Genomic DNA, 25,945 nt, shown 5'->3' with positions numbered 1-25,945 from the left:
GCAGTTGCGGAAGAGGGGTTTCAGGAGACGGGAAAAAGGTGCTGGTAGTGAAGCTCTGAGCTAGAGAGGAAGCAAGGCAAGGGTTATACTCAAATGTTTCTAAACAGAGCCAGATGTAAGTCAGGGCAACCAGGAAAAATGGGTCTGAAGTTTGGGCCAACAGGATCCAAAAAGTTGGACCCAAAGCATCCAGAACATGGCTTTCAGGTTGTCAACTTCAAGTCACCTGGATGAGGAAAGGTCTGGCTTGATTCAAAGTTGGTTGGTGCTTTTTCTTGGGATGGGTCCTCCCTACCACAGACAATCCAGTGCACCTGACTAGGACAAGGGGCAGTCACCGGACCTTGGTTCTGGCAGGCAGGCAGGCAACCTTGGCAGGTGGATGGCTTAGAAATTGGGAAGGAGGTGAAAAAATGGGGACTAGTGAAAAATCCCACTGGTTAGGAGGAAGGCCTGGAGATGTCCCTGAAGACTGAATTAGGGTCATGAGGAAGAAGACCAGGCATGTGGGGGAGTGAGTCTCCCCACTCTCTCTTAAGAGGTGGGGAAAGACTTTATTGAGGGCCAGATGCCAGGCCAGGGAGCTTGGGATGAAGAATTGCTTGAGTTTCCATCTTTCTGTAAGTTAGGCCAATCCTAAGCCCTCTGGGGTCTGGACAGCAAGCTCCACATGCTTGTTCCCTCCCTACAAAGAGCAGAACCTTCTTTGGGGACCAGGATTTTATACTATGCAGCAACGATTTCACCCTCCACTTCATGAGCTCTTTATATGTTGCACATGTGAATCCCACACTTGGGTTAGAACTGCAGAGGCCTTATTATGGGCTTGTAAGACCTGGTTGACAGTTTTAGAACACTTCCTTATAATTAGAGACTGGGTGGTGGGGAACGGGGGTGGGTGAGCCCGGGATGTTTGGGGGTATGGTGGGAGATGGACGAATCTATTTTTTTTCTTCAACTAGTCTAAGCAGAGAAGACTAAATAAATGCAGCCCTTCATTCAAGGCTATTTGAACTCCAAGAGGTAAGTTGTGTTGTTTCACTTCTGCAAAACGTTTTCAATGCTTTCCCATAAACCTGTAGCTCAACACTTAAGTTGTCCCTTCACTGAGTCCTATAGTGCAGCGGTTCTCAAATTTGAGCACCAGCCAAGTGCAGTGGCTCACGCCTATGATCTCACAACTGAGGCCAAGGTGGAGGATCACTTGGGCCCAGGAGTTTGAAACCAGCCTGGACAGCATAGGGAGACCCTGTCTTTCTACAAAATGAAAAAATGCGTAAAAATTTTGAGCATGTATTAGAATTACCCAGAGTGCAGAGAGAGCGTGGAGCACCCCTGCAGTAGAGCAGGTCTGGGCTGGAGCCCAAAGATTTGCATTCCTAACAAGTTTGCAGGTTATGCCAATGCTGCAGGTCTGGAACCATGCTTTGAGAACCACAGCTGTTACCATGTACTCTCCAGCTTGTAATTTCATGGCTTACTTGTATTGTCTAGAAATAGTCCAGAATTATTTTCAGCATATCAGTCTGTTGTCTTGACCAGATTTCAATTCCTGCAGTGGCAGAGATTGTATATATTTTCCACCACATCAATTAGCATTATTGGACACATAGTCTAAGTACTTTTTTTTTTTTTTTTTTTTGAGACGGAGTCTTGCTCTGTTGCCAGGCTGGAGTGCAGTGGTGCAATCTTGGCTCACTGCAAACTCTGCCTCCCAGGTTCAAGTGATTTCCCTGCCTCAGCCTCCATCATACCTGGCTCATTTTTTTTTTTTCTTTTTGTATTTTAGTAGAGATGGTGTTTCACCATGTTGGCCAGGATGGTCTTGATCTCCGGACCTCATGATCCACCTGCCTCATCTTCCCAAAGTGCTGGGACTACAGGCGTGAGCCACCACGCCTGGCCCTAAGTACTTATATATTGGGAAGAGCTTCAGAGATCTTGAATTCTTCAAGGAGACAGGAATCAACTATGGTTAATTACAGGACTTCCACACTTTGCATAAGATCGTCTAATTTTTCTCATCATTCACATTTGCAGGGAAAAGTCTTCGTTTCCTTCAGCAATATCTGAATCTCATTAAAGAAACACTCCAGTCTTGATTTAGGAAAAAAAGATTCATTCCTTCATCCTTCCAAGTAAGGTACAGTACAACTGAATAACAATGCACATTACTGAAAAACACAGCTGCATCTTATATTGCTCACTACTCTTTAAGTATAATTCAGATATTAAGGAAAAGAACTGCTAATCACATTAGCACATTACAGAAATCAAAATTAACTTACCACACAAAATAAATTAAAACATTAAATATTAACTTTTTCAGTGCAACATATACAGAAGTCAGAGTAAGGAGTTCTAAAAAAAAGCATCAGGTTTATTATAATAATGAAAAGTTGACCATTTTAGTAAATTATTAAGACTAAGAAGAGGAGTTGCTTTTTCAGTGCCCTCTCTCTGTGCTGTGAACCGCTAGATCTTTCAGAAAGCCTGGTAAGTCAATACTAGAGAGAACAGGTCTTATGTTAGAACATTAAAAAATAGACACATTTGTCTTACTTCTGCAACATCCTCTTGGTTTTGGGCATTTGAGTCATTCCTCCCTCTGTGACTGGGCAGGTTGGGAGAGATCAAAGCCCAGAACTAACTAGAGGGCAGGGGTCTCCTGAGCAGTGTTAGAGCCTCACGAGTCCATCCCTGCCAAATTGACTGAAAAAGCAACTGGTGGCCCATGTGCCCTGGAAAACCTGGCTTGAAGATAACAGGCAGTTTTCTGTACCTGCAAAACACAGTCCCTTGAGAAGCTCCAGAAGCATAAATTCTCCTCCTTTACCAGGGCGGGTGGGTGAGGGTCAATCCCACCTTTTCCTCCTTTCTCAAGAGAAAGGACTCCAGGGCCATTCTGCCCACCTCTCCTGCAGTGACACAGTAGCCAGCTCATCCCTGGCTCGGTTCCATGTGTGTCCAGCTGGGGCCCTGTCTTCCAGATCAGGGTTGGCTGCTATCTATCTTTCCACGTGGAAAAAAACATTTCCTGCCAGATGCTTAAAAAAAGTCACAGCCTGCAAAGCAGTGGGAAAATCCAGGCTCCATAAGAATATTGGAGGCCTTTTAAAAAATGTTATTTTTTTAAATGGGGGCTTTTCATTGTCTTCTGAGCCATTGGAAACAGTGATGCTCCCCACTGCCAGGTGTGTGGCAGCTTACCAGGTCAGGATGTTAAATGATTCTCTAATTGTAGTGAACAGTTCATTTTCTAAAGGGCAAGGAAACACAGGAAACCTTGCTGAGATGGATTAGAAGATGCATTTTTAACCTGAGAAGGGAGCATTTTTATAGCTAACCAAAGACTACCACTGCCATTAAATGGTAGAGGGATCCAATGCTTATCAGTCATTTGATTTCTAGAAGAAAATCACCAAATAAGCCACGCTCTCCTATCCTGGGACATGGATGATGGTCCAACCAGGCCTGCCTTTATGCAGCCTCTTTTTCAGACCTACTGGTTTCCAAAAGACTGACTTGGAAGGCACTTCTAGGGAGGCGTACTTGGAGGCCTTTGCATGTGTGTTATAGGCATAAGCATGAGGGCACTGGCAAGTGCGACTTGCTGGACCTAGGAACCAGAGCATTCACAGACACTAAATCTCAAGTTTTTGCAGGGAACCTCTGCATCCATCATCTGTTCAGCCTCATCTTCTCACACCTCTGCAAAGTCTCTTGGATGCTAACTAGTGATTGACAGGGGTCTAAAAACCAGTGTCCATTAATTGGTCTCTAAGCAGGATGCGATAGTCAAGCAGCACATATCTGCTGCTGTGGGACTGGCTCAAGGAAGGCAAACTTGAACCTATTTTAATAATTAAAAAACCGGGAGCCGTGTCAATGACATTGCTAGGGGGTCAGCTCTGAACAGATCTGAGGTCTGCATTTAGTGCTTCAGGTGTGGCATTGTTAAATAAGAGTGCCAAAGTGAAGACACGGGTCATAGAATTGTCTGAATTATTAAAAAAATAAATTCATAGAAATGGTTCTTCCAGATCAAAGAAGGATTAGGGGGAGGACAAAACTCTGAAAATTTCAAGCCAATTGACATATTGTCAATGTCCCTTTCATGATGTAATAAGCTAGAGCACTTAAGAGTTAGTAGGTAGAAATCTTTCACTTTTCAAATATTAGTAGAGTTTCCTCACCTAAGGAGTTTATATATTATTTGTTACTCTGTTTCCAAATTTTAATAAAAATTCCTAGGGATTAGCTACCGTCATCCCTATGTATTTGAAGGGACCCACTGCTTCCCACAAGCAGGCCCCAAGAGTCAGATGGACACAGATACCCAGGGGACAATTGCTCCGTCTCTTGAGTGGAAAGCAAGACCCACATGGTAGAGATGACTTGTTAGAGTTTTTGTTAATAAAAACGGCATCCTGAATGGAAATGAAGAAAAACAGTTACTGGAGCAGTTTTCCTAGTGCTTGGAAATAAATAGCAAAGTTAAATTTCTCCTTTTAAAATGAAGAAACAAACCAACCAAGCAACAAAATGGAAAATAAGTGACTGGTCCCTCTTTTACGCATTTGGCCTGAAATCCCCACGGCTCGTGGCTAATGCTTTATTTCTAAACATTCTCTCGGAGCGCTCGCTAGGAAGTTTAAGCACTGAGCAGTACGGTATGTATTGGGTTTATCCTGTGTAGACATGCGTGTACTCTCTTCCTCTCTCCCCAGCAGAAGGGACAGATCCTTGCTGAGGGATTTGCTACGTTTTCTCTCAGAATGTACTGGGAACATTTACTGGCTTGGTGGCTTAAATGGCACCACCTCTGAACCCTACCTTTGTTCCTACCAGTAACCCAGCCTCTGCTTCCATCTTCGCAACCCTGGCTGGCTTTTCCCAAGCCTTAGCTGTCTCGAAGAGGCCAGACATTTCTAATCAATCAGTATAGCTTTTCAGTCAGCAACACATACATCATTAATGTAGAACTCTGAAGGGGTTTTATGCTTTTTACATCAACTTAAGACATTAAAAATAAAACCATTATCCATCTAATAAATAAGACATCTCCAAGGGTGGTGATAGCTTGGGACAGTCTTCAATGTCATGTGTCCATGGAAGATATTGGGCTGGTTGAGGGTCTCGTGGTTACAGAATACAGCTGCTCTTAAAGCTGGGGTCTTCACGTGACATTAAGCAGTTTCCCTCCTTCCACTTTCTTCCCCAGTGAGCGATGGCAGAAAACGGTAACAACCACAGAAATCCCCTGTGTTGGGCAGAATTCTGTTGTGGAGAGGTGGGCCATCAAAAAGAAACATGCAGCCTGGAATCCACGCCTGGCAGAAGACAACTACACCTCTGGACTCAGACACCAACTGAGGCACACAGCTCACCCAGGTGAGCAGGAGTCCATCGCTTTGCAGTTCTTTTTTTAACCAGTCTTGAAATCGTGGTCCACCAATTTCTTCTTTAGGTCACACTGAATAACCCCGAGCAGACAGAGTTCTTGACAGTTTTGAAGGCCCTCAAAAGGCTGTGTGGGTGATTGCAGCCAAGGAGGAAGGTCTGCGGCATGTGCAGGCGTCTCTGGCGTTGCTCTCCTGAAGAAGCCTTTCTTTACTGATCTGCCACAGTCCACCTGGCCAAGCTCCTCCTCTGGGCTCTTCAGACCACTGGCAGGAAGGAAAAACAGGTTAAGCACTGCGGGCCACACCCTGGCCACCTTGGGAAAATAAGCTTAAGAAAGAGACTTGGAGATGGCACTGCCAATGTCACCAAGTTCTCTCAGGCAGTTAGGCCTGAGTCCAAATTCTGCTGGTTCAGTGTTGGAGACCGCAACCTCTGACATTGTGCTTTCAGTGCCAAAGGAAGCTAGAAAGACTGATCAAAAGTAAGAAGTAGCAGAAGGAAGGCAGATTGGGGGGTGGGGGGGATGCACCCTGTTGTGAGGGCCTCATTTCAATCTGGCCTGTGGTCACTTCCCCTGTAGGGGGTGGCTTGGTGGGTGGCTCTGATGGCAGAAAGGCTTCCCCTGAGGCCATACAAGAATGGACCCATTTACTTTTCAGAATGGCTGGGCCCTGAGGGGGATCCTCACTGTCTGTGGTGGTGGGGCAGCAGGGCTCAGTTCCTGAGTTCAGCTTAGCCTGGACATCTTTCTAGGTCCCTGCCACGGTTCCTCTGGAGGTGTTCACAGGGGAGCACCCCTGGTTCACCCATCCCTTAGGGCCAGTAGACCTGGCCAGTTTGTGATATGCACCAGGTTGTGATATGCACCATCTCAGGGAGAGGGACTTCAGCTCCAGTTGCAATATCTAAAGGTCTGACCCATCCCCAGGATTAGAACTTCTCAAATGTGGGTAGAGAAGAAGGGACATTAACAAGAAACTTACTCCACCCCAAATGACTTGGTTGAGGTTCAGACAAATGCTACAAAATCTATTACAAATTTTCTTAAAAGACTAAAAAAATTTTTCTATTGGTGCTAAAAGAAAAAATAAGCTCAAAAATAATCCATTAGCTCAATGGATTAGCCCAAGGTAGTTGAAAGAAGATGTTGAGACAGGGCTTCAGAGACCCTGGTTCTCATCCTCACTCCCCAACTGACTCCTAGTGGGATCCAAGCAGGCTGTCAGCAGACTCAGTTTACCCATGTCACTCATGAACCATCCTCCTCTTAAGGCCACTGCAAGGCTGAATGGATTTGCATCCTCAAGAGCTGTGGCTCCTAAATCTCGAGTGCTGCTCCAGCACAGCCTCTGTGTGCTCATTTACTGCACACAATTACCATGGTTATTGAGAGGAAGAACAGGCGTGTGGCATTCTTGGGCCTTCAGCTCCCTCCAGATGACCACGAGCTCTAATGAACACACGTGTGTCCAGCCTCCCAGCAGCCTTCCTCCCTACCCTCTACCATGGACCCTGGAGCTTCTGAATGCCAACTGTTGACCAGAGAAGGACACCTCTGGGTTGATTCACTTTAATGACTGTCTCCTGACCCACTATGTCCTCAAGAAGAACTTTATGATGGGCTCTCATTAAAATAGCATCCCTGAAAAGCTGGCCGATGTGAGACTTTTCTGGCCTTGTTTGGATGAAGCAACTCTTTACCTCCATGAGCCCAGAACCAGAGATGCTACGAGGAGGGCTCCTGAGGTGCAAGCTGGGCCCACGTCCTAATGTCCAATCTCCATGGATGTTGGCGAAAATATCCAGGAAACGAGGTAAACTTAATGAAGCTCACAGGACCTAAGGGTTTGAAGGTCCTTGGCGACCTTGCATAGGCCAAATTCCTCATTTTACAGCTAAAAAAAGGGGAAGTGACCTTCTCAAGGGAAAGAGAATGAACATCTCTTGAGTGCCGTCAATTTGGGGGATACACTAGGTATTTTATATCAGTATCTTCCAATTTGCACAGCATCTTTTTAAGAATAAGAAAACTGAGGCTAGGCTGGGCATGGTGGCTCACGCATATAATACCAGCACTTTGGGAGGTCGAGGTGGGTCATCTAAGGTCAGGAGCTCGAGACCAACCTGGCCAATATGGTGAAACCCCATTTCTACTAAAAGTACAAAAATTAGCTGGGTATGGTGGCAGGCGCCTGTAATCCCAGCTACTTGGGAGGCTGAGGCAGGAGAAGTGCTTGAACCTGGGAACCAGTGAGCCGAGTTTGCAGCACTGCACTCCAGCCTGGGCAACAGAGTAAGACACCATCTCAAAAACAAACTGAGCCTCTGAGAGGTTGAGTAACTTGTCAAAGGTCCCACAGCCACCAGCCAGGATATAAGGGCTCCCTACTAAGTAAAAGGCACCTATGAATAAACCAATCCTGACTTGGTAGAATAAAACAGTCTCTCTTTTCTCCCCTCTCTCTGCTCCATAGTCCAGGAACTTCTGCCCTGACTTGGAGAAGGTAGTCTTTTCTCCACCCCATAGTGTCTCCCACCAGAGAAGAGGCTCTTTACCCGTTTCTGAGTGGCAGCAAGCAGTCCTTCCTTTCAGGAGGGCGCTGGGCTTCTCATGCCGGCAGATGAGGGCCCGGCACCACTCACAGTGTTTTCGGACCTGGCAGCAGCTGCAAAGACACAACAGACCCAGTCTGGGCAGGCAGGCCGGGGTGGCACAGCATCTGTCCAATGGGCCTGTGGGCAGCTCCAGCTCTAAACCAGCTCCCCATGGGGGCTTCTAGAGGGACCAGCACTGTAGGGGGCTGAGGGCACAGTAGGTTAGTGGTTTTTTGGGGCAGATGCCGGCCAACAACAAAAGCATCAGTTGACTGCCCTAAAGTATTCACTCCATTTCTGCAAGCTGACCTGGCTCCAGCTTCCCCAGCTGTCAGAAGGGACTGGTCCTGCACTCGGCTTTCTCGATAAAGAACAAGGTGGGTAACTCTACAGGTATAGTAATGGTCTCAAAACTGGGACAAAGGACTGGGATGAAGTGGCCACCTCCAGCTGGCAGGGCTGTGAGGGTTGAGGAGGAAGTTATTCATCTGGTATTGCCAGTAGCAGAACAGGGAACTTGGATGGCTGAATTGGCCGTGGAAAAACATGGAAGAATGAGTCATGGATCTCAGTGGTTTTGAATCCTCCTTTCAGGACTAATGTTCTCTAGCTTTGGAATATCCACCCTCTCTGTAAACCTGTTACCTGGAGTCCTGAGGCATCAGGTTATAAAGGCTCCTGCCTCCCTCTGTGGGCAGGAATGGACAGTTTTCAGAGTTTACATGAAAAAAAGCCCCAAAAGAAGAATAGAAAGAAAGCACTGAGTAAGAGAGATGTTACCCACAGACACTGCCAGCTGTTTCCCTTGGGATAGCACGGAGACCTTCGTTTCCACTCATTCCAGCCTTAATGCATGTATACTTTATGTGTCCCCGGGCAAGGACTGAAGTTAGGAGAAATTTCCTGACTAAGGTGAGCCAGGTGGCAGAGATGAGGAAACAAGCCTGTTGCTGGGCTTCTCTCTCGGTATCTGGTGGCATTTCACGATTCCTCTCCCAGCCCCTGTCTTGATACTGTCCTGCAGTGAGAAGCTGGGAAGGTTCCTGGAGCCCCTGAAGCTTTGGACAGCAGAGCTAAGGAGGAGGCCCTGAGACCTTCCTGCCCAACCTGCTTTTGTCACAAGTGAAAACTGAGAGCCCAGAACGGTGTGCCTGGGCCCCAGGCCCTCCTGAGTTAGAGTCTGGGCTGGGAACACACATCCCAAGCCAGGGGCTATGAAGGCCTTGGTTCCAGATCCGTCGATGCCTGCTTTCTCACAGCCTGCCAGGTGGGCTTGTCCTCGTCACTTCCCGGGCAGGAGCGGCCCAGGGCAATGGGATCAAGGCCTCTAGATGCCTCCAGCATGGGACAAGCCGGTCCCAGCTTGGACCCTGCCACTCAGGAGGGCCCTAAGCCCCGGAAGTCAGCAGCCCGGCAGGAGTGAGAGCATAGTCTCTGGCTCATGGATTCTGAACTTGGTCACTGGTAGGGAGACCAAGGCTGGGAAGCGCCACAGGAGAGTTGGGACTGGCTGCCTCCCTGGAAATGAGAGATGCTGTCTAGGCATCTAGATCATTCCTGTTTCCACAGAATCTGGCAAAATTCGTTCTTAGGTCTCTCTGGGGAGGCCCATGTGGGCCGCCAGCCTTGTTCCTAAGCCCCCATGACTCTCCTGGCCACGGAAACAGGACTATGGGATGGGGGAACACACACAGCTACTGGCCATGAGAAGCAAGGCTGGCAGCCCACTAGCTGGCTCCGGCTCCTCAAAGAGGGTCCTCTGGAGTGGCAGAGCCTGGGCTGTGCCCAGTCTGAACCAGAGCTCTTTGTCTTCTCCCAGCAAATGTGTTTTCCAAAGTCCCTGGAAGCAGAGTGGATACTGCTTGGGGAGGCAGGAAAGGCCGGCCCAGCTGAGACCTCATCCCTCACCACTCAATGCTGCCTTGGTCCAGGAGAAGGATGTGAGCAGGCTGTGCCTACTGTCAACAAGCTGGGGCTCTAAGGGGTGCCCCGTTGTTACCAGAACCAGGGGCATGGGTTTCAGATGTCCCATGTCATGCCAATAGTTGTCAAAGTAGCATTTAGCTTTGCTGACACCACTCAGACATCACAGCAGTAAGCTGTGCTGAGGTGGCCTTGTTATCTGGACATATTGTAGATGTCCCTGGTAGGAGAGGCTCTAAGGGGTGCAGGAGACCTGCCCTTAGGGGCAGCAAGTACTCACTGTATCAGCACACATGTGATGATTAGGACAGCAAGGGCCACCATGGAGACCACCACCAAGGCGGTGATGGCCTGCTTCTTCTGGCTGGCGGCCACCACAGCCAGGAGATCCGCATGCTCACAGCGTGCACCGACATACCCAGAATGGCAGCTGGGGAAGAAAGGAAGGTTAGTGCACTCTCCTGACAGAAGGTCTTGTTCCCCTAGCTCTCCAGGGAGGGTTTGCCTGGAGGGACACAGAGCCTTCAGGTAAAGCCCAAAGGGACCCTGCCAGCTTTTGCAATTGGAAGCAAAGGTGTTAGCAAAATGCCTCCTATTTCTGGCCACAGGCACCACCACTTGCTTGGAGAAGGAAGGGGAATCTAATCCTTATCTGAGGACGCAAACTACCACTGAAGCAACCCGTGACTATTGCGACCGTGCCAAATCCTGGAGAAGTCAAGGCAGCAAACGTCTTCGTGACACAGACTTCATTCTTGCAGTTCACAAAAAATCCAGGTTATTTTTAAACCAAGTGCGAATTTTCAGAATTTCTGATGAGAAAACACCTGAAACCAGTGGAGGCATAGGCTGTGGTTTGCCTTTTTATCTTCATCAAGTTTAATTAGTTCTTCAGGTATTTACCAGGTTACCCAGCACCACTACCTGGTCGTGGTAGGACTGGAGAAGTCACCACTCTCCTGTGAACCCTGGTGTCCTCCTGTCCTTTAATACCTGGCCCACCTTTACACCAGGCTTAGTAAAGGCACAAGCAAGGTCATGTTCGAATGTGCATGTAGCCTGGAAAGTGTGGCGCCAACACCAGGTGATGTAATTCCTGGTACTGCTGCCATTCAGAGGTTCTTTAGCATTAACCTTTCAGTCACAGCCCCCTGCTATGCACAAGTGGGTCCCAAAAGTGCTTCAGGATGTGTCCTGGCCATAAGGATGAGATGGTCATTTTCTTTTAAAGGCATCCCCTGAGCCACTAATCCCCTAAGCATGTGATGCTTCTCAATAAGACATAATTAGCTTAGACACTGGTCCTTTTGTATGCTGTAACATTCTTATTGTCAATAGAGATGTAAGATTCCCACCTCCTTTGCCTGTGGGGTGGCCTCCTTCCCACTGGGGACTTCTTAGCGGAGCAACCCCGTATCACATGCTAGATTTAAAGTTTAGTTTTGTTTTTCCCCCAGACATAGCAGTGATAGCTAAACTTTTAAAAAGAGTTTATTTTTTGATTACTTAGCCTCTAACCTTCACTTTTAGATTAGAAGGCCTTTGAAGACCACTCCCTGAGAGGGGTTAAGGTCCTAATGTGCCTGCCGTCATGCTGGGCTGGTGCCAGGGGCATTACATTTGCGATTCCCCCAGTCCTGTGCTCCTGGGCTGGCTGACCCCGGATAACACAGGGTGCTTGGAGCCACAGAATACACATGCTATATTTAACCTGTAGCATAGATTTTGCCCAACTTAATAAAAATTTAAGCATTTTAATGTTAAAGAAATAGGTCTTCACTGACTCTCCCTGCAGGCACTGGCCCTTTCCTATGAAGGGGAGGCAGAGAGTGGACAAGCAACAGGCTTAGGCAGTGCATAAATCTAAGCCGTCCGTGCGTGTCTCAAGAAAACCCTGCAAAGGGTCCCTCCGTCTAGCTCAAGTTTTCACCCTGCACCTAGATGGCTCCCCAGCCTTCCAGATAGGGTCCCTGGGTGGTGTGTTTCCTCTAGTGATAGCTAGCCCTCTCTCCCCCAGGGCCCTAATCCACCCCTCTACTTTATCTCCCACCCACCTAGGTTCCGGTTCCAGCCCATCCAAGTTGTTGCCACCCCCCACCCCCAGCCCAGCGTTAAATCCACCCGCTGCACCTAGCACACTTCCCAGCATGTGGGCACTCGGGACACACCTACAGAATGAATGAACAACTACCCTCCATTGCGCATCCCAACGCTGGCTACCTTCTCCACCTGGAATATCATTCCTCACTCTCCTCAGGCTCCATTCCAAGGACTCCATTCTCCAGAAAGATGTAATTTACAGACTCATTCATTTTTGTCACCCATCCATCCATTTTTCCATAGCTCACTTGGATCTCCCTAACCTCTCCTCCTTGAACCCCCCAGGACTATGCCCACCTTTCTGACTGCTCTTTTCTGACCAGCCTCACTTCTGGCCCCAGCCTCCGTGCTCTTGCAGGGCAGAGCTTAGCTCTACAGAAACCTCTGGTGAACCACTGAACAGAATGGGGCCAGGGAGCCTGGGCTTTAGAGTGGATTATCAGATTTGTAAGCAGGAGTTGTAGCCAAGCCAATGGGACTTCTCTGCAGAAGGGGTAGGGTTAGGGTTAGTCGTTCTTTCTCCCGGGGAAGGGTAGCATAATGAGGATTTGAAGAGTCTTTTGTGAAATGCTTATGGCATAGGAAGGCGAGCAACCCAAGGCAATGTCACACAGCTTGAAATGTTTCTACCCTAACCAGCAGGCCCTGGGAAAGAGGGATTCTAGCACCTCACCTATTATTTGGTTCTAAAAACACTATGATTTAACATATCAATACTGGAGACCCCAGTAAATTTCATTTAAATAAAATAGTGGCAGCCAAGTGGTAATTACAACACATAACATTTGCTGCAAGCACTAGGCTAAACTACCTGAATCATCTCTTTTAATCCCAACAATCGCAACTGACAGGTGAGGCCATCGCTATTATTTACCCTGTTTTACAGCTGAAGAAACAAAAGCTTCTAGGGGTTTGGGAACTAACAATCTCACCCAGTAGGGCTACCTTTCTGGGTTAATGCTTTCAAAAATCCTGATGTCCAGGCCATACCTTTAGATCAACTAAATCTGAATCTCTGGGAGTCAGTCCTGGGCATCAAGATTTCTAAAGCTCCCAGGTGATTGCAGTGGGCAGGGGAGGGCAATCCTTTCTCTTCCTAATTGTAATAATGGGAATGCTTCTCAGTTGCTTTTTATAACAGAAAAAGAGAAAGGTTTGGTGATATACTTAAAAAAAACTTCTGAAGCTTCTAATATTAGGCTTAATTATGCTGATTATTTTAGGCACAAGTCACAGGAGTGGAAAGAGTCACCTCGCCTGGCTGCTGTTCCCTCCTTGGCCTCAGGTAGGTGCTGGTTTCTACCTGGCTGCACATTCCACAGGACTATGAGGCAGTGGGTGCACTAGGACCAAGAGCATGTGTATTGGGCTCACCCATTCTCTGCCTTTCAAGAACCAGATTCACCAAGTCCTATCACCTCTGTGCTCTAGGGGCTGGGAAAGAGAGGGCTGGAGTAAGCTCAGCCCCGCTTTCATACTCCTTCCAGCAGGGCCTCACAACATCCACTGGCTGAAGTGATGGTGCCAATGGCGGCCACATTCGCAAACACAGCATATGCTGTGCTGGGAACTGTGCTTGAATGTTCTCCAGTGCTGTCTAGTAGAACTTTCCATGATCATGACAGAGTCTATATCTGGGCGATTGAATACAGTAGCTACTAGCTACCTCGAGATATTGCATCTTTTTTTTTTTTTTTTTAAAGACAGAGTCTTACTCTTGTCGCCCAGGCTGGAATGCAACGGCATGATTTTGGCTCACAGCAACCTCTGCCTCCTGGGTTCAAGCAATTCTCCTGCCTCAGCCTCCCAAGTAGTTGGGATTACAGGCATGTGCCACCATGCCCAGCTAATTTTTGTATTTTTAGTAGAGACAGGGTTTTACTGTGTTGGCCAGGCTGGTCTTGAACTCCTGACCTCAGGTGATCCACCTGCCTCAGCCTCCCAAAGTGGTGGGATTATAGGCGTGAGCCACCAAGCCTGGCTGAGGCATTGCTTCCTTAAAGTGTGGCTAGTGAGACTCAGAACTAAATTTTAATTAAGTAGTCTAACTGCTTAGGAGCCCAGTGGCTTTTGTCATAGGCAGCAATTGCTCCATATACATTATCATCACTGGGTCCCCATTACAATTCTACGAAGTGTTAGTATCCTCGTTTTGTGCACAAAGAAACAGGTTTAAGAGGCCAAGTCACTTGTATGAGAGACTCGGCGGGACTTTACCTCGGGTCTGCCTGACCTCCAATCCATGCCTTTAACTGTGGTGTCCTCCTGCCTGGTGTGGGACCCCCACTCTGGCTTCCAGTAGGAAGAGAGAGGGAGGACCTGCACTTTCTCCAGACCTGTGGATGGGAGTGATGTCATCCTTCCTAACCCTGCCCCCACCACCTGCTGATAGATCTACAAAAGGGGAAATCTTTCCCCACTCCTAATCTCTTGGGAGGCACCACCTTGGTCACATGGGCAGCAGGTTTTGCACTGATGGTGATCAGGTCTCTTTGGGTGTTTAACTCTGTTCAGATTCCACTGGAATGTTCTGTGGCTGGGGCCAGGTGGAATGTTTCCCTTGGCAGACAAGAATTTGCTTTCATACTTTGCTGTGGGAAAGTTGTCGGGAGTTGGGTCACCAAGGATCATTTGGGACAGGTGAGAAACTTCAAACTGGTTGCCAGGGGTAAACTTGTCACCTGGGTGGCTTCCTTCAACCGTTTTCCTTTGTTTGAAAGCTTCTGCAGGCAGCAGACCAATGGTGTGAGGAATCTGCCCCAGGGAAAAAGTGTTGAGAGCCCTAACCTTGCATTTCTATAGCTTTACTGTCTTTGCAAATTCTCTTCCCATTAGTTTTCTGATGTGGTTGGGAGCTAGGGGATTTATTAAAGGGAGCTGTAAAATACCATCTAGGGTTTACCTGAATCATAAACATCTAAGGGTAGTTTTCACCACCTTTGGCAGTCTCTGACTAGTTATTTGTTTTAACTTTTTTTTTTTCCCTTCATTTTATAGCATGAGATGTCATTTTGGGTTCTCTGGAAACCTAAGGACTATTGTTCATATGGAAGACAGAATTTAAGACTTACGGAGTCCTGGCTCCCTGTGAGTTTGCTATATGAGGCCATGATAGATGGGGCTCAACCTCAGGGTACGTCAGTTTTATTGACCAGAATGTGTGTGTCAGCTTCCCAGGGCTGGGCGAGTCACAGGAACAAGGACAGAATGTTCTGGTTTCTCTGCATGCACTCAAGAGTTTCTGGTCTAGTGGGAATTCATTAATTAGAACATTCTTTGGGGTACTGTAAATACAAAAAGGGATAAGGTGTGGTCCTGTTTTCTCAGAGCTTACAAGCCATTGGGGGGTAAGGAGTGCCATCAGAGGGTCCTGCAGAGCACCCTGTCCTGGGGCTGAACATAGGCAAGCCCCCAGGGGTCCCGCGGATGGAAAAGGGAGCTAAGTGAGCTGGTGTAAGCAGAGCAGCGGTCCTCCTGCACCAGCAGGGGCAACAGGTGATCAGGGACCCATGTTTCACGTTGCTGTCGGGCATAGTGGGGAGAGGGAGAGAATGAAGGGCTGGAGACAGCGAGCCTGTCTGGGGCGGCACACCTGAGTGAGTCCCAGCTGAGGGGCTGTGTTGGAAGTTCAGGCCCTGTGTTGCCATGCATCTGCATGGAAATGTGAAATCTGACTTTCTAAAATGTGGACAACCGATTAAAGCCACCTAAGAACAGTGTGGCTCATTATCTATTGCCATATAAAGCATGTCTGTCGACTGAATACTGCCCCTGGGCCATCAAGATCCAGGGAGAAACTGAGGTAAAGAGGTGTAATTGCTTGCATGGATATGTTTTGACTGTCATGGCCAGGGACAGTGATGCTACTGGCATCTCGTAGGTAGAAGCCAGGGATACTGCTGACATCCTTCAGTACATAGGTCAGCATCCACAACACAACTATCCAGCTCCAAATAAAATAGTGCCAAGTTTCAATATAGGTCCACCTAATAGTATTCTATTATAGACAGACTAATTGTCTTTGAATATGTCTTTCTGAAACTCACGTGGCTTCTATTGCCTAAAGAATAAAGACAACTTTCAACAGGCTCTGGCCCCCAATTTGTCTCTAACTGGTCTCCTCCCTGTCTCCCTGGTGTAGCCACACTGATCTGCAATAGCAGGTCCCCCAAGCACGTGAGGCCTGGAACAACCTCTCTGCTTTTCCCAACTGGTCCCACCCTGACACCTGCTCTGGGAAGCTTTCTTCGAGTGACTTTCTTCTCCAACCTGGCTGACTGTGGCAATCACCACAGCTCTTAACTAAGGTGATTCCTAGGTCCCAGTCCTGGAGATTCTGATTCTGTAGGTCAGAGAAGGCCCCTCCCCGGGAGGATGATGCTCAGCCAGGTGTGGAGACCACCATACATGGCCTGCATCTTTATTCCTAAGCTATTTCTGGTTGTGTTACCATTTATGTACACTAGCCCTTCACCTGTGCTTCTGGCTTGTTTTATGAGCTGGAATGTGAAGATGCTGGAGGGCAGAGACCACATCTTAGAGGATTTAGCCACTCAAAGGTATCCATCCCACTGCCTTGTGCTCCAGAAATTCTAAGTCATGAAATAATTTGAATCCAAGAATTTTCAGACTTTGCTAAACCTATGAGCGATCTGAAATACTTGTTAAAAATGCAGAGCCCCAGACTTGAACTTCTGGGGGTTCTACTTCAGTGGCTCTGGGCTGGGGCCCTGGAACCTGGATTTTTAGCCAGCTGGTTTTGAAAAAGGTGTCCCTCAGTCCACACTTCTAATCCTCTGACACATCTGGCTCCAAGGGTCTCAGGGGCCTCTGGCAAGTCTTATGGAGGTAAATGCTCTTTTAATCAGATGTTAGACTGACTCCAGCCCCAGACCTCAAGGAGAACAAGGGATACTTACACACATGCTGGCTTGTCCTCTTGCACCAAAAACCTGCAGGTTCCATGGAAGCAGAACTGAGTGTGGGAATCTGGGCAGTCATTAAAATGGGACACCACTGCTGCGGCCATGGGCGGGTCTGCTGGGGAGAGGAAAGACGCGGGGCTCAGTTCCAGGAACAGTTGACATGTATACCCCGCAACTCCCACCCTACCAGTCAAGAAAGCAGAGCCCGTGATGGCTGGGACTTTGGGTTCCCACCTGGGGCACCCCCTCCTCAGCTCTCACTTCCTGAAGCCTAGGATGGGCCTAGAGCTCCTCCTCTGCATAGTGTGCTTTCCAGCTTTTTGTTTTTGTAGACAGCAAAACAATTCCTCCCCCCATTAATGTAATTCAAAGATAACAGAACAATTTTACTATTTTAACCCAAAAGCTACCTAATTTCACTTTTGCAAAGTGACAGTGACTTTTTTTTTCAGATAGCTTTTGTAAAAATCTGTTTTGAAAGCAAGAGAACAGCAGAAAGGTACAAAGGAGTATTCTGTAACCATTAAATTGATGGAGAGGCAGAAGAGTTAGTGATGCAAAAAGGTGCTTATGATATATTGTAAGTAAAGTAAATGGGTTTCCAGTATGGTTTGTATAATATGATCCTCCTTAAAAAAAGAAAACCACCACCACAAATAGAAATCAGACATGACGTCTGGGAATGATACACAGTAAGATGACAGCAGGGCTTCTCTTGGTAGGATTAGGAGTGATAAGGCTATAAAGATTACTTAAAGCCCCATTACTGGATATATACCCAAAGGAATATAAATCATTCTATTATAAAGATACACACATGTGTATGTTCATGGCAGGCCTATTCACAATAGCAAACATGTGGAATCAACCCAAATACTCATCAATGACAGACAAGATAAAATGTGATACATATACGGCATGGAATACTATGCAGCCATAAAAAGAATGAGTTCACGTCCTTTGCAGGGACATGGATGAAGCTGGAAGCCATCATCCTCAGCAAACTAATGCAGGAACAGAAAACCGAACACTGCATGTTCTCACTCATAAGTGGGAGCTGTACAATGAGAACACATGGACACAGGGAGGGGAACAACGCTCACTGGGGCCTGTTGGGGGAGGGAGTAGGGGAGAGCATTGGGGAAAAGAGCAAATGCATGCTGGGCTTAATATCTAGGTGATGGGTTGTTAGGTGGAAGAAACCACCATGGCACACGTTTACCTACACAACAGACCTGCACATCCTGAACACGCACCTTGGAACTTAAATAATAAAAATAGAAAAGATTACTTAGAGTAAGAAACCCATGTGAGAGCAGCACAGTCAGCGTTGGGAAATTCTTTTCTCTTTCCCATAATGGAGAGAGAGTAAAAAGGGCAGAGTCGGGGCTGAGATGGGTCCCACTCAGAGTCCTGGTATCATGACTCTCAAGAGCTTGGGGTGGTCGCCAAACCTCTCAGGGTTTTCCATCCTTGAGTTTCAGACAGGAATAAAAATAGCCAACCAATTCAGGAGCACCATGATGCACAACAGACCTGCTGACCAGGCAGCACTTTGGACTTATTTTATTCCACTCCCATTTTGTCCAAAGTAAATTTGAGGCCCAGTATGTAGCTATTTTACCTCCATGGATGCAGACTCCACGGCTTCTTTCAACAGGTCCTCTTAATGCTTGTATTAAGAGGGTATTTCCACAGTGAGTCTTTCCTATTTAGGTTTTTGGGGGAAAAAAACCCCATGTTCCTGGAGCTCTTACTCTCTGAGAAAGGACAGAACACTTCATATCTTGGGGGGTTTTAGACCATCACTAAATATTAAACTCCTGTTGCTATTTTTCTATTCATGAGCTGCTTCTAGAAGTGTCATCATTTTAGAAATCCCATAATTCCAGGGGAAAAGCAGAGGCTAAAAATACAACAATCCTTGACATTGAAGGAGACACACTGTGTAGTGCTTAAGAGCATGGGCTTTGGAGTCAGAGACATGGGTTTGAGTCCTGCCTCTGCCACCTGGATGAAGCAGCTGGCCTCTCCTAGTCCTGCAGTAACAAGATAGGAGGTACCCTATCTCCCTGGTGGCTCTGTGGTTGGATGAGGTAATGCTTGTTAAGTTCTGTACTCGAGATTGTCTGGCACGACACTCGGCTGTTAGCTCTCCTACTGTCATCACTGACAATCCCAAGATATGAGTGAATAACCACATGTGGTAAAACCGCTCCAGTATGTAATCCCCCCACACATTCAGTGAGGCGTAACTAAAAGTCCAAGTGTCCCCTTTAGCCCTTAATGACAGTTACTGTCTTTCACACATGAGGACAAGCAGAGAAGCCCACAGCCAGGTGGAGATATCAACCTGGGGCTGCTGGACCCTCCTCTGAGCAGGAGTCTGCAGGACTGTTGGGTCCAGTTGCCTGCGCTGGTTACAGTCACCTGCATGTGCTTAGCCTGAGTGGCTGAGGAACCGGCCCATTCACTGGCTAACAGTGGATGCTGGATATAGAAGTGAGACAGGAAGGGTCTGCTGTAGTTTGCATAACTGGCTTCCCTGTGCTCACTGAACTTGTCAAGGAGCAAATGTAGAGAGATGAAAGGGCTAGACTCTGGAGGCCAATGCAGGTGGGCAAGGCAGCAAAGCTTCACCTGTACTTACAGCTGCTCCCCACTGCTCACATTACCACCTGAGCTCTGCCTCCTGTCAGATTAGCAGGGGCATTAGATTCTCACAGGAGCAGGAAACCTGTTGTGAACTGTGCATGTGAGGGATCTAGGCTGCATGCTTCTCATGAGAATCTGATATCTGATGATCTGTTACTGTCTCCCATCACTCCCAAATGGGACTGTCTAGTGTGGAGAAACCAGCTCAGGGATCCCAGAGATTCTACATTATGGTGACTTGTATAATTATTTCATTATATATTACAATGTAATAAGAATAAAGTACACAATAAATGTAATGTGCTTGAATCATCCTGAAACCAGCACCCCTCCCAAGTCTGTGGAAAAATTCCATGCAACTAGTTCCTGGTGCCAAAAAGGTTGGGGACTGCTGGGCTAGTGGATCTAATTTAATGTACATGTTTAAAAAGGCTTTTGACAGGCTCCACAAATGGCTGTTTAAACCACCGCCTCCAAGTGGCTAGAGAAAGTCCCTTGTCAGGGCTTTGAGCTGGGTTCCTCCAAGTGTGAACTGTGGACAGACAGCTTCACATTCCCCTAGTCTGCCTGCTACCCCTACCCAGCCCAGACCTACTGAATCAGGATCTCTGGGGTGGGGCCCAGCAATCTGTGGGACAAGCTTGCCAAGTGATTTTTTTAAAGTCAGGCCTATTGACATAGAATTGCTATACTGTAATGTCTGCCCTGCAGGTGATTTTATTTGTTGTTGTTAGGGTCTCACTTTGTCATTCAGGCTGGCATGCAGTAGCATATTCATGGCTCACGGCAGCCTTGACTTCCTAGGCTCAAGCAATCCTCACACCTCAGCCTCTAGAGTAGCTGGGATTAACAGGTACATGCCACTACATCCAGCTAATTTTTGTATCTTAGTAGAGATGGAGTTTTACCACATTGCCCAGGCTGGTCTTGAACTCCTGGGCTCAAGTGATCCACCTGCCTTGGCCTCCCAAAGTGCTGGGATTATGCACCTGGCCCCCTGCAGGTGATTCTGACGCACCTTAATGTTTGAGACACAGGCTTGTGTCACACAGAAGCAAAGGATAAATGGGCTCTTGGAAAAGTGGAAAGGCCGGGGTCCTTTTTGGAGCTGATTATCTTCCAGCTCTTCAAACTTCTGTGCAATTCTAAAGCCTTAAATCTGCTGAGGTTCTTCCTGATAAAGTATTAGTTCAGTAGAAATACACTCAAAGAAAGAGAAAACTTGGAATCTGTCTTTTTGGAACACTGATCTCCAAAACTTGATTGGAGAAGGGTGGACTCTGCTATGGTCTCATTTCACCCCTATTGATGGATACCTTTGCCTCTTCTTATAACTGACACTAGGAAGTGTTATAAAAATAGGTGCCATAAATAGGTAATGCAAACAAGAAATAAGTGTGTGTGGGAGAAAGAGAAGGAGAGGGACAGAGGGAGAGGGGCATAAAAGGGAAGAAGGAGGGAAAGAGACAGGGAGACAGAGTGGAGAGAGACGGGGTTAAGAGAGAGATGAGAGAGAAGAGGGGAGGGAGGGAGGGATAGAAACATGCAGGAAGTAAGAGAGGGAAGGAGAGATTGGGACAAAGGAAAGTAAGGGTAAGGGGCAGCAATGAACAAAACAGGCACCAGGTTAATACACCAAGACAGCAGAAAATCACATGCACATGCCACAGCTAAGTGACAAATCCAACGCTATGCCTTCTGGCAGTCTAAGCAAGCATGCATAAGGTCATTAGCTAGGAACATATATGCCTGTTCTGCACAAGCAGGACAGGCTCGGCTTTCCCTAAGCCTATGGTTGGAGAGCAATGGTCAGAGAGCAACTTCTCTTCTGCAGGTGTTTTTGAAGGAGACTTCATGTGCTAAGGTGGATGACATCCAGAATAATTTCCCAAAGAAGCATCTGCTAGTGTAAAACGTCAGTTCCTTCACTTCACACAGTTCACTAAGAAGCCAGAAGAGTCCAAGTTGTGAAGAAATTCCATGCAACAAAACAGTAACAGTGATGGCAGATGACACGTGGTGGTCTCACTCTGTGTATTCAGAGACCAGAGTAGAAACGAGGAGCCTGAGGCTTAGCGTGCAAGCTTCTTGTCCTCTTTAATTCCACCTATCTGCCTTAGCCCAAGGGGCACAGAGGGGATGGAGGGAGCTTGATGCTAGTGGATTATCATTAAAACATTATTTAAAAAAAAAAAACTTTCCCTAACTACACTCATGATACATTCACTCTTGAACCTTTTTCAAATGTTTCAAGACATTTTCTAATTACAAAAGTGATACATTTTAGGAAACTAAAATCAATATATAATCAATACCATATTAGAGAATAAAACTCGTCTGTAATCCACCATGTAGAGAGAACCATGTAAGTACACACTGCACACAAGCACGCATCTAAGCTTACTCTTTCTATTCTGTTATGTGCATTCCCCCCATGCCTCCCCCCACTGCATATAACCAAATATCCTAAAAACAAGCATTAATTCAAGTTCAAGCCTCTTTGCACAGGGTGCTGTCCTGGAGAAGTTCAATGTGCACCATGTGCAGGATGGGTCCTGCTTCCACCGGCATGCTGGGCAGCTTTGGAGCTTGTCATGGGTTTTCTAATAGGGGATGTGGTTCAAACTTGAGAAGTAAGTGGACAGGGAGGAGTGGGTCAAACCACAGTCCCAAAGGCGAGCCACACTGTGGCCACCCTGCTCTTCCTGTGCACCTTTGGGGTGAGCCAGCTGTAGGAGGGGTGGCATCAGGCCTTATGTGTTCCAAGGGTGCTGTGCAAGCCTTATGGGCTGATGTGCTTTGCTAAAGCCATCTGCAACATGTGAGGGAGGAGTAACTGTTCTCATTTGGGGGCCTCTAAAGGTGTTTGTTTTAGATCCTCCCAGACTCAGCAAAGAACACCCCCAGTACCACAGCAGGGTCAGCCCAGGCAGACAAGGCTATTCCTATGAAAGGCACTTTTCAACCTGAAAAGGGATCCTAGGCAGGCAGCTGGACGAAGTCAGCCCGTAACTGCTTCAGAAAGCAAAGACGGAGATAGTTGCCGGAATGGAGAAAAACACATCCTGCCTGGCCTATCACACAACAAGGAGCACTTAACAGAACAAATCAATATAGAGGAAAAGTTGTGTTCTATAGAGAAAAACTCATGTGTTCAGCAGAGTGATAATTTAAAAGTTGCATAAAACTCACCAACAGTAGAAAACATACAGACTTCTCAGGCAGAACAAGCAAAACCCTTACAGGAAGATGTTTTAATGCAAAATATTGAAACTGTGCACCCATTTAGAAGAGGATCAGCAGCAGTGACATCTCATTTTGAGGTTGGAAACACATGTCCATCAGAATTTCCTTCTAAAAGCATCACCTTTACTTCCAGAAGCACCAGCCCCAGAACAAGTACAAACTTTTCACCCATGAGGCCACAGCAGCCCAACCTTCAACATCTCAAGTCTAGCCCATCTGGATTTCCATTTCCAGGGCCTCCTAATTTTCCCCCACAAAGCATGTTTGGATTTCCACCACATTTGCCACCTCCATTACTTCCCCCTCCAGGCTTTGGCTTTGCTCAAAATCCCATGGTTCCCTGGCCACCTGTTGTTCATCTCCCAGGTCAGCCGCAGCGTATGATGGGTCCTCTCTCACAAGCATCAAGGTATATAGGGCCGCAGAATTTTTACCAGGTTAAAGACATTCGGAGACCAGAAAGGCGCCATAGTGACCCTTGGGGTAGGCAAGACCAGCAGCAACTGGATAGGCCATTTAATAGGGGTAAAGGGGACCGCCAGAGATTTTATAGTGATTCACACCACTTGAAAAGAGAGCGACATGAAAAGGAATGGGAGCAGGAATCTGAAAGGCATAGACGCAGAGACAGAAGCCAAGACAAAGACAGAGACAGAAAAAGCAGGGAGGAAGGGCACAAAGATAAAAGAGAGGGCACGGTTATCACACGGTGATCGAGGAGCAGATGGCAAAGCAAGCAGAGATGGTAGGAATGTAGACAAGAAGCCAGATAAACCTAAAAGTGAAGACTATGAGAAGGACAAAGAACGAGAGAAAAGTAAACGTAGAGAAGGAGAAAAGGACAGGGATAGGGACCACAAAGATAGGGACCACACTGACAGAACTAAAAGCAAAAGGTAAGATTTGCAGGCTGCTTCAGGATTACATTTAAATAACTGTTAAATGTTGTATCTTGTAAACAAAAGAAAGATTGCCTGCTAGGATTGTGCCATCTTTAAAATTTTTACTATTGGTCATTTGCACAACAGTGAATTCTGTGTGTTGGTGCAGGGTGTTCTGTACCAGTGCTCATCATCCCTTCTTCATACCAATTGTCCCTAGTTATTAGGAATTTACTATTTTTGAAAGTTTTACATTGCTGTATATGCAAAGATTTGTTTTATTAATATGCAATAAAGGCTTAGAAGTTTAAAAAATAAATAAATAAATAAATAAAAGAAAGGCACTTTGGTGAAGGTGGTGGAAGGCAGGGAGGGGGGTGCCAGGGGCTTTCCTTACATCCTCCCCCAAGTTGAGGCAGGGTAGGCGGCCTGCCTTAACCTAAATAGTCTCTGTTTTTTAGATAAGAAAATGAAACTGAAGCTTAGATAACCTTGTTGATGGACAAGAGTTTGCTCCATAACTTAGAGCACCATCTCCTCCTTGGGGGGCAAAACTGCTTCTAGTTATTTTATAAAAATGAGCATTACAAGGAAACCCCCAAATTCCTGGTATCTTTCCTAAGAATGATTCTCTCAGCCTCTCTCTCAATCTGAGTCTGCCTTTTTTTCTTCCTGCTTTTCTCTCTCTCCCTATTTTTTTCTCTACCTCCCTTCACTCTCCCCCTCCCACTCTTTTTTCCTGAAAATTCATGAAAATAGTGAGTGAGGGAAGGAAAGGTCTAGAGACTTAAAATTAAAAAAAAAAAAAAAATCACTTAGAAAAGGAAGGTGGCAAAGGCCAGCAGGAAATGTTCAAAGAAAGTCTCCCCAAAATTTACCAGCTGAGGGCAGAGGACTGGTCGTGGCCCCCAGAGCTCTGGCCGGCCACCTCCAGACACCAAGTCTGAGTAGCACTCGGGGCTGACGATAGGAAAAGCAAATGTTCCAATTTTCGGAACAGACCTCATACCGAGAACACCAGCAGCTGGAGTTTCAAAGCCACTCAGTTCCTGTTGCCATGAAATTTATGAGAGGCCCCTCCAGCATGTTAACCAAACGCACATCTTGCAGACACCACTGCTCTCTGGGGAAGCTGTGAAAGCTTTGCCCAGAGACCACAGACCCACTAATAGGGCCTGGAGTCCAACCCCACTCACAGGAAGAGGGTCTGGAATAGCAATCGAGGGGCAAGGAAATCCCCCATCCAATTCACAGGAGGGGTCTCCGTGGTTCAGAGGAGGCTGGGAGACAGCCATCTGGACAGCTCCTTCCAACAGCCCTGCTCCCCTGGGAGCGGCGTCCACACCACTCAGCACAATCACCCCCTTTAAAAGCAGCCGTAATTGGACTTCATGCTGCGCTGGTCAGTGGGAGCCGGCTGAGCTCGTGGCTCTTAACTCTCTTCCCCAGATGTCAAAAGTTGTGAACACGTTTGCCCGCTGCAGAGCTTACATCATTTATAGGCATTTCATAACTTCCTCAGATATCATGGCTAACTTTCTGACAACTTAATCATGACGTCTGGCTTTTTAGTAGGAACTATCAGCCAAAGCTTCTGACCTGGGACTAAATATTTTGTCTTCAGATACTACAATGGCAAAGCCGACTAATACTTTTTGGATGTCTAGGAGAAAAGGCAGTAGATTAATTTAGTAAAAGATAGAAGTCAGCAGTATCTACCGGGGAAAGTGAGGGGGTATAAATCTGATACACCCCAGTATCAAGGCCTCTATTCCACCCTGAGGCCAGGCTGGAGTCACCCAAGGCTCTGGCCTCAGTTCTGGGATCAGAGGCTGGCTTCAGGATGGCAGCAGGCCCAGTTTAGACAGGTGGAACTCCAAGCTCGGGAGGTGATGCTTGAACCTGCAGAGCCAGCTGTAGAGTGAAGGAGCCTGGTGGGGAGGCTTCCACTCGGGTGGTAGAACTGCTAAGCCAGAGCTTAGAGAAATAAATGGTCTAGAACCCAGTGCCTGTCCAGAGAGACCTGGTGCGCAGGGGCATGTGGGGGAGGTGAGAATAATTCTTTATTTTTATGAATGATCCCAAAGAGGAAGGGCACTGTCAGTATGTAGTGTGGCAAGGCTACTGACCTTTGCAGAGAGAACAACGCCCCATCAAGGAAGCTGATCGATAGGGGCATTTCCTGTGGCTGTGTGTGCGGGCAGAACAACGACA

The 25,945-nt window shown here is 47.1% G+C and overlaps 1 protein-coding gene across 2 annotated transcripts in view; it reads right to left on the bottom strand.

Moving 5' to 3' along the window:
* Positions 1-2,098: 2,098 nt before the first annotated feature.
* The window catches only part of TGFA (transforming growth factor alpha), a 101,991-nt gene continuing 78,144 nt past the window's right edge, over positions 2,099-25,945 (bottom strand). Inside the window, exons 3-6 of one of the 2 annotated variants that reach the window (XM_017522019.2) lie at positions 16,944-17,064; positions 10,205-10,354; positions 7,963-8,072; positions 2,099-5,669 (exon numbers count right to left, since the gene is read on the bottom strand). In XM_017522019.2, coding sequence (XP_017377508.1) covers positions 5,662-5,669; positions 7,963-8,072; positions 10,205-10,354; positions 16,944-17,064 — 389 coding nt within the window. In that variant the 3' untranslated portion in view covers positions 2,099-5,661. The remainder of the gene's footprint in view (positions 5,670-7,962; positions 8,073-10,204; positions 10,355-16,943; positions 17,065-25,945) is intronic. The other variant, XM_017522020.2, reaches the window with a different exon arrangement.

This window comes from Cebus imitator, unplaced genomic scaffold, assembly GCF_001604975.1.
Source record: "Cebus imitator isolate Cc_AM_T3 unplaced genomic scaffold, Cebus_imitator-1.0 Scaffold23, whole genome shotgun sequence".
NCBI classification, from domain to species: Eukaryota; Metazoa; Chordata; class Mammalia; order Primates; family Cebidae; genus Cebus; species Cebus imitator.
This window is presented reverse-complemented; position numbering and strand designations above follow the sequence as displayed.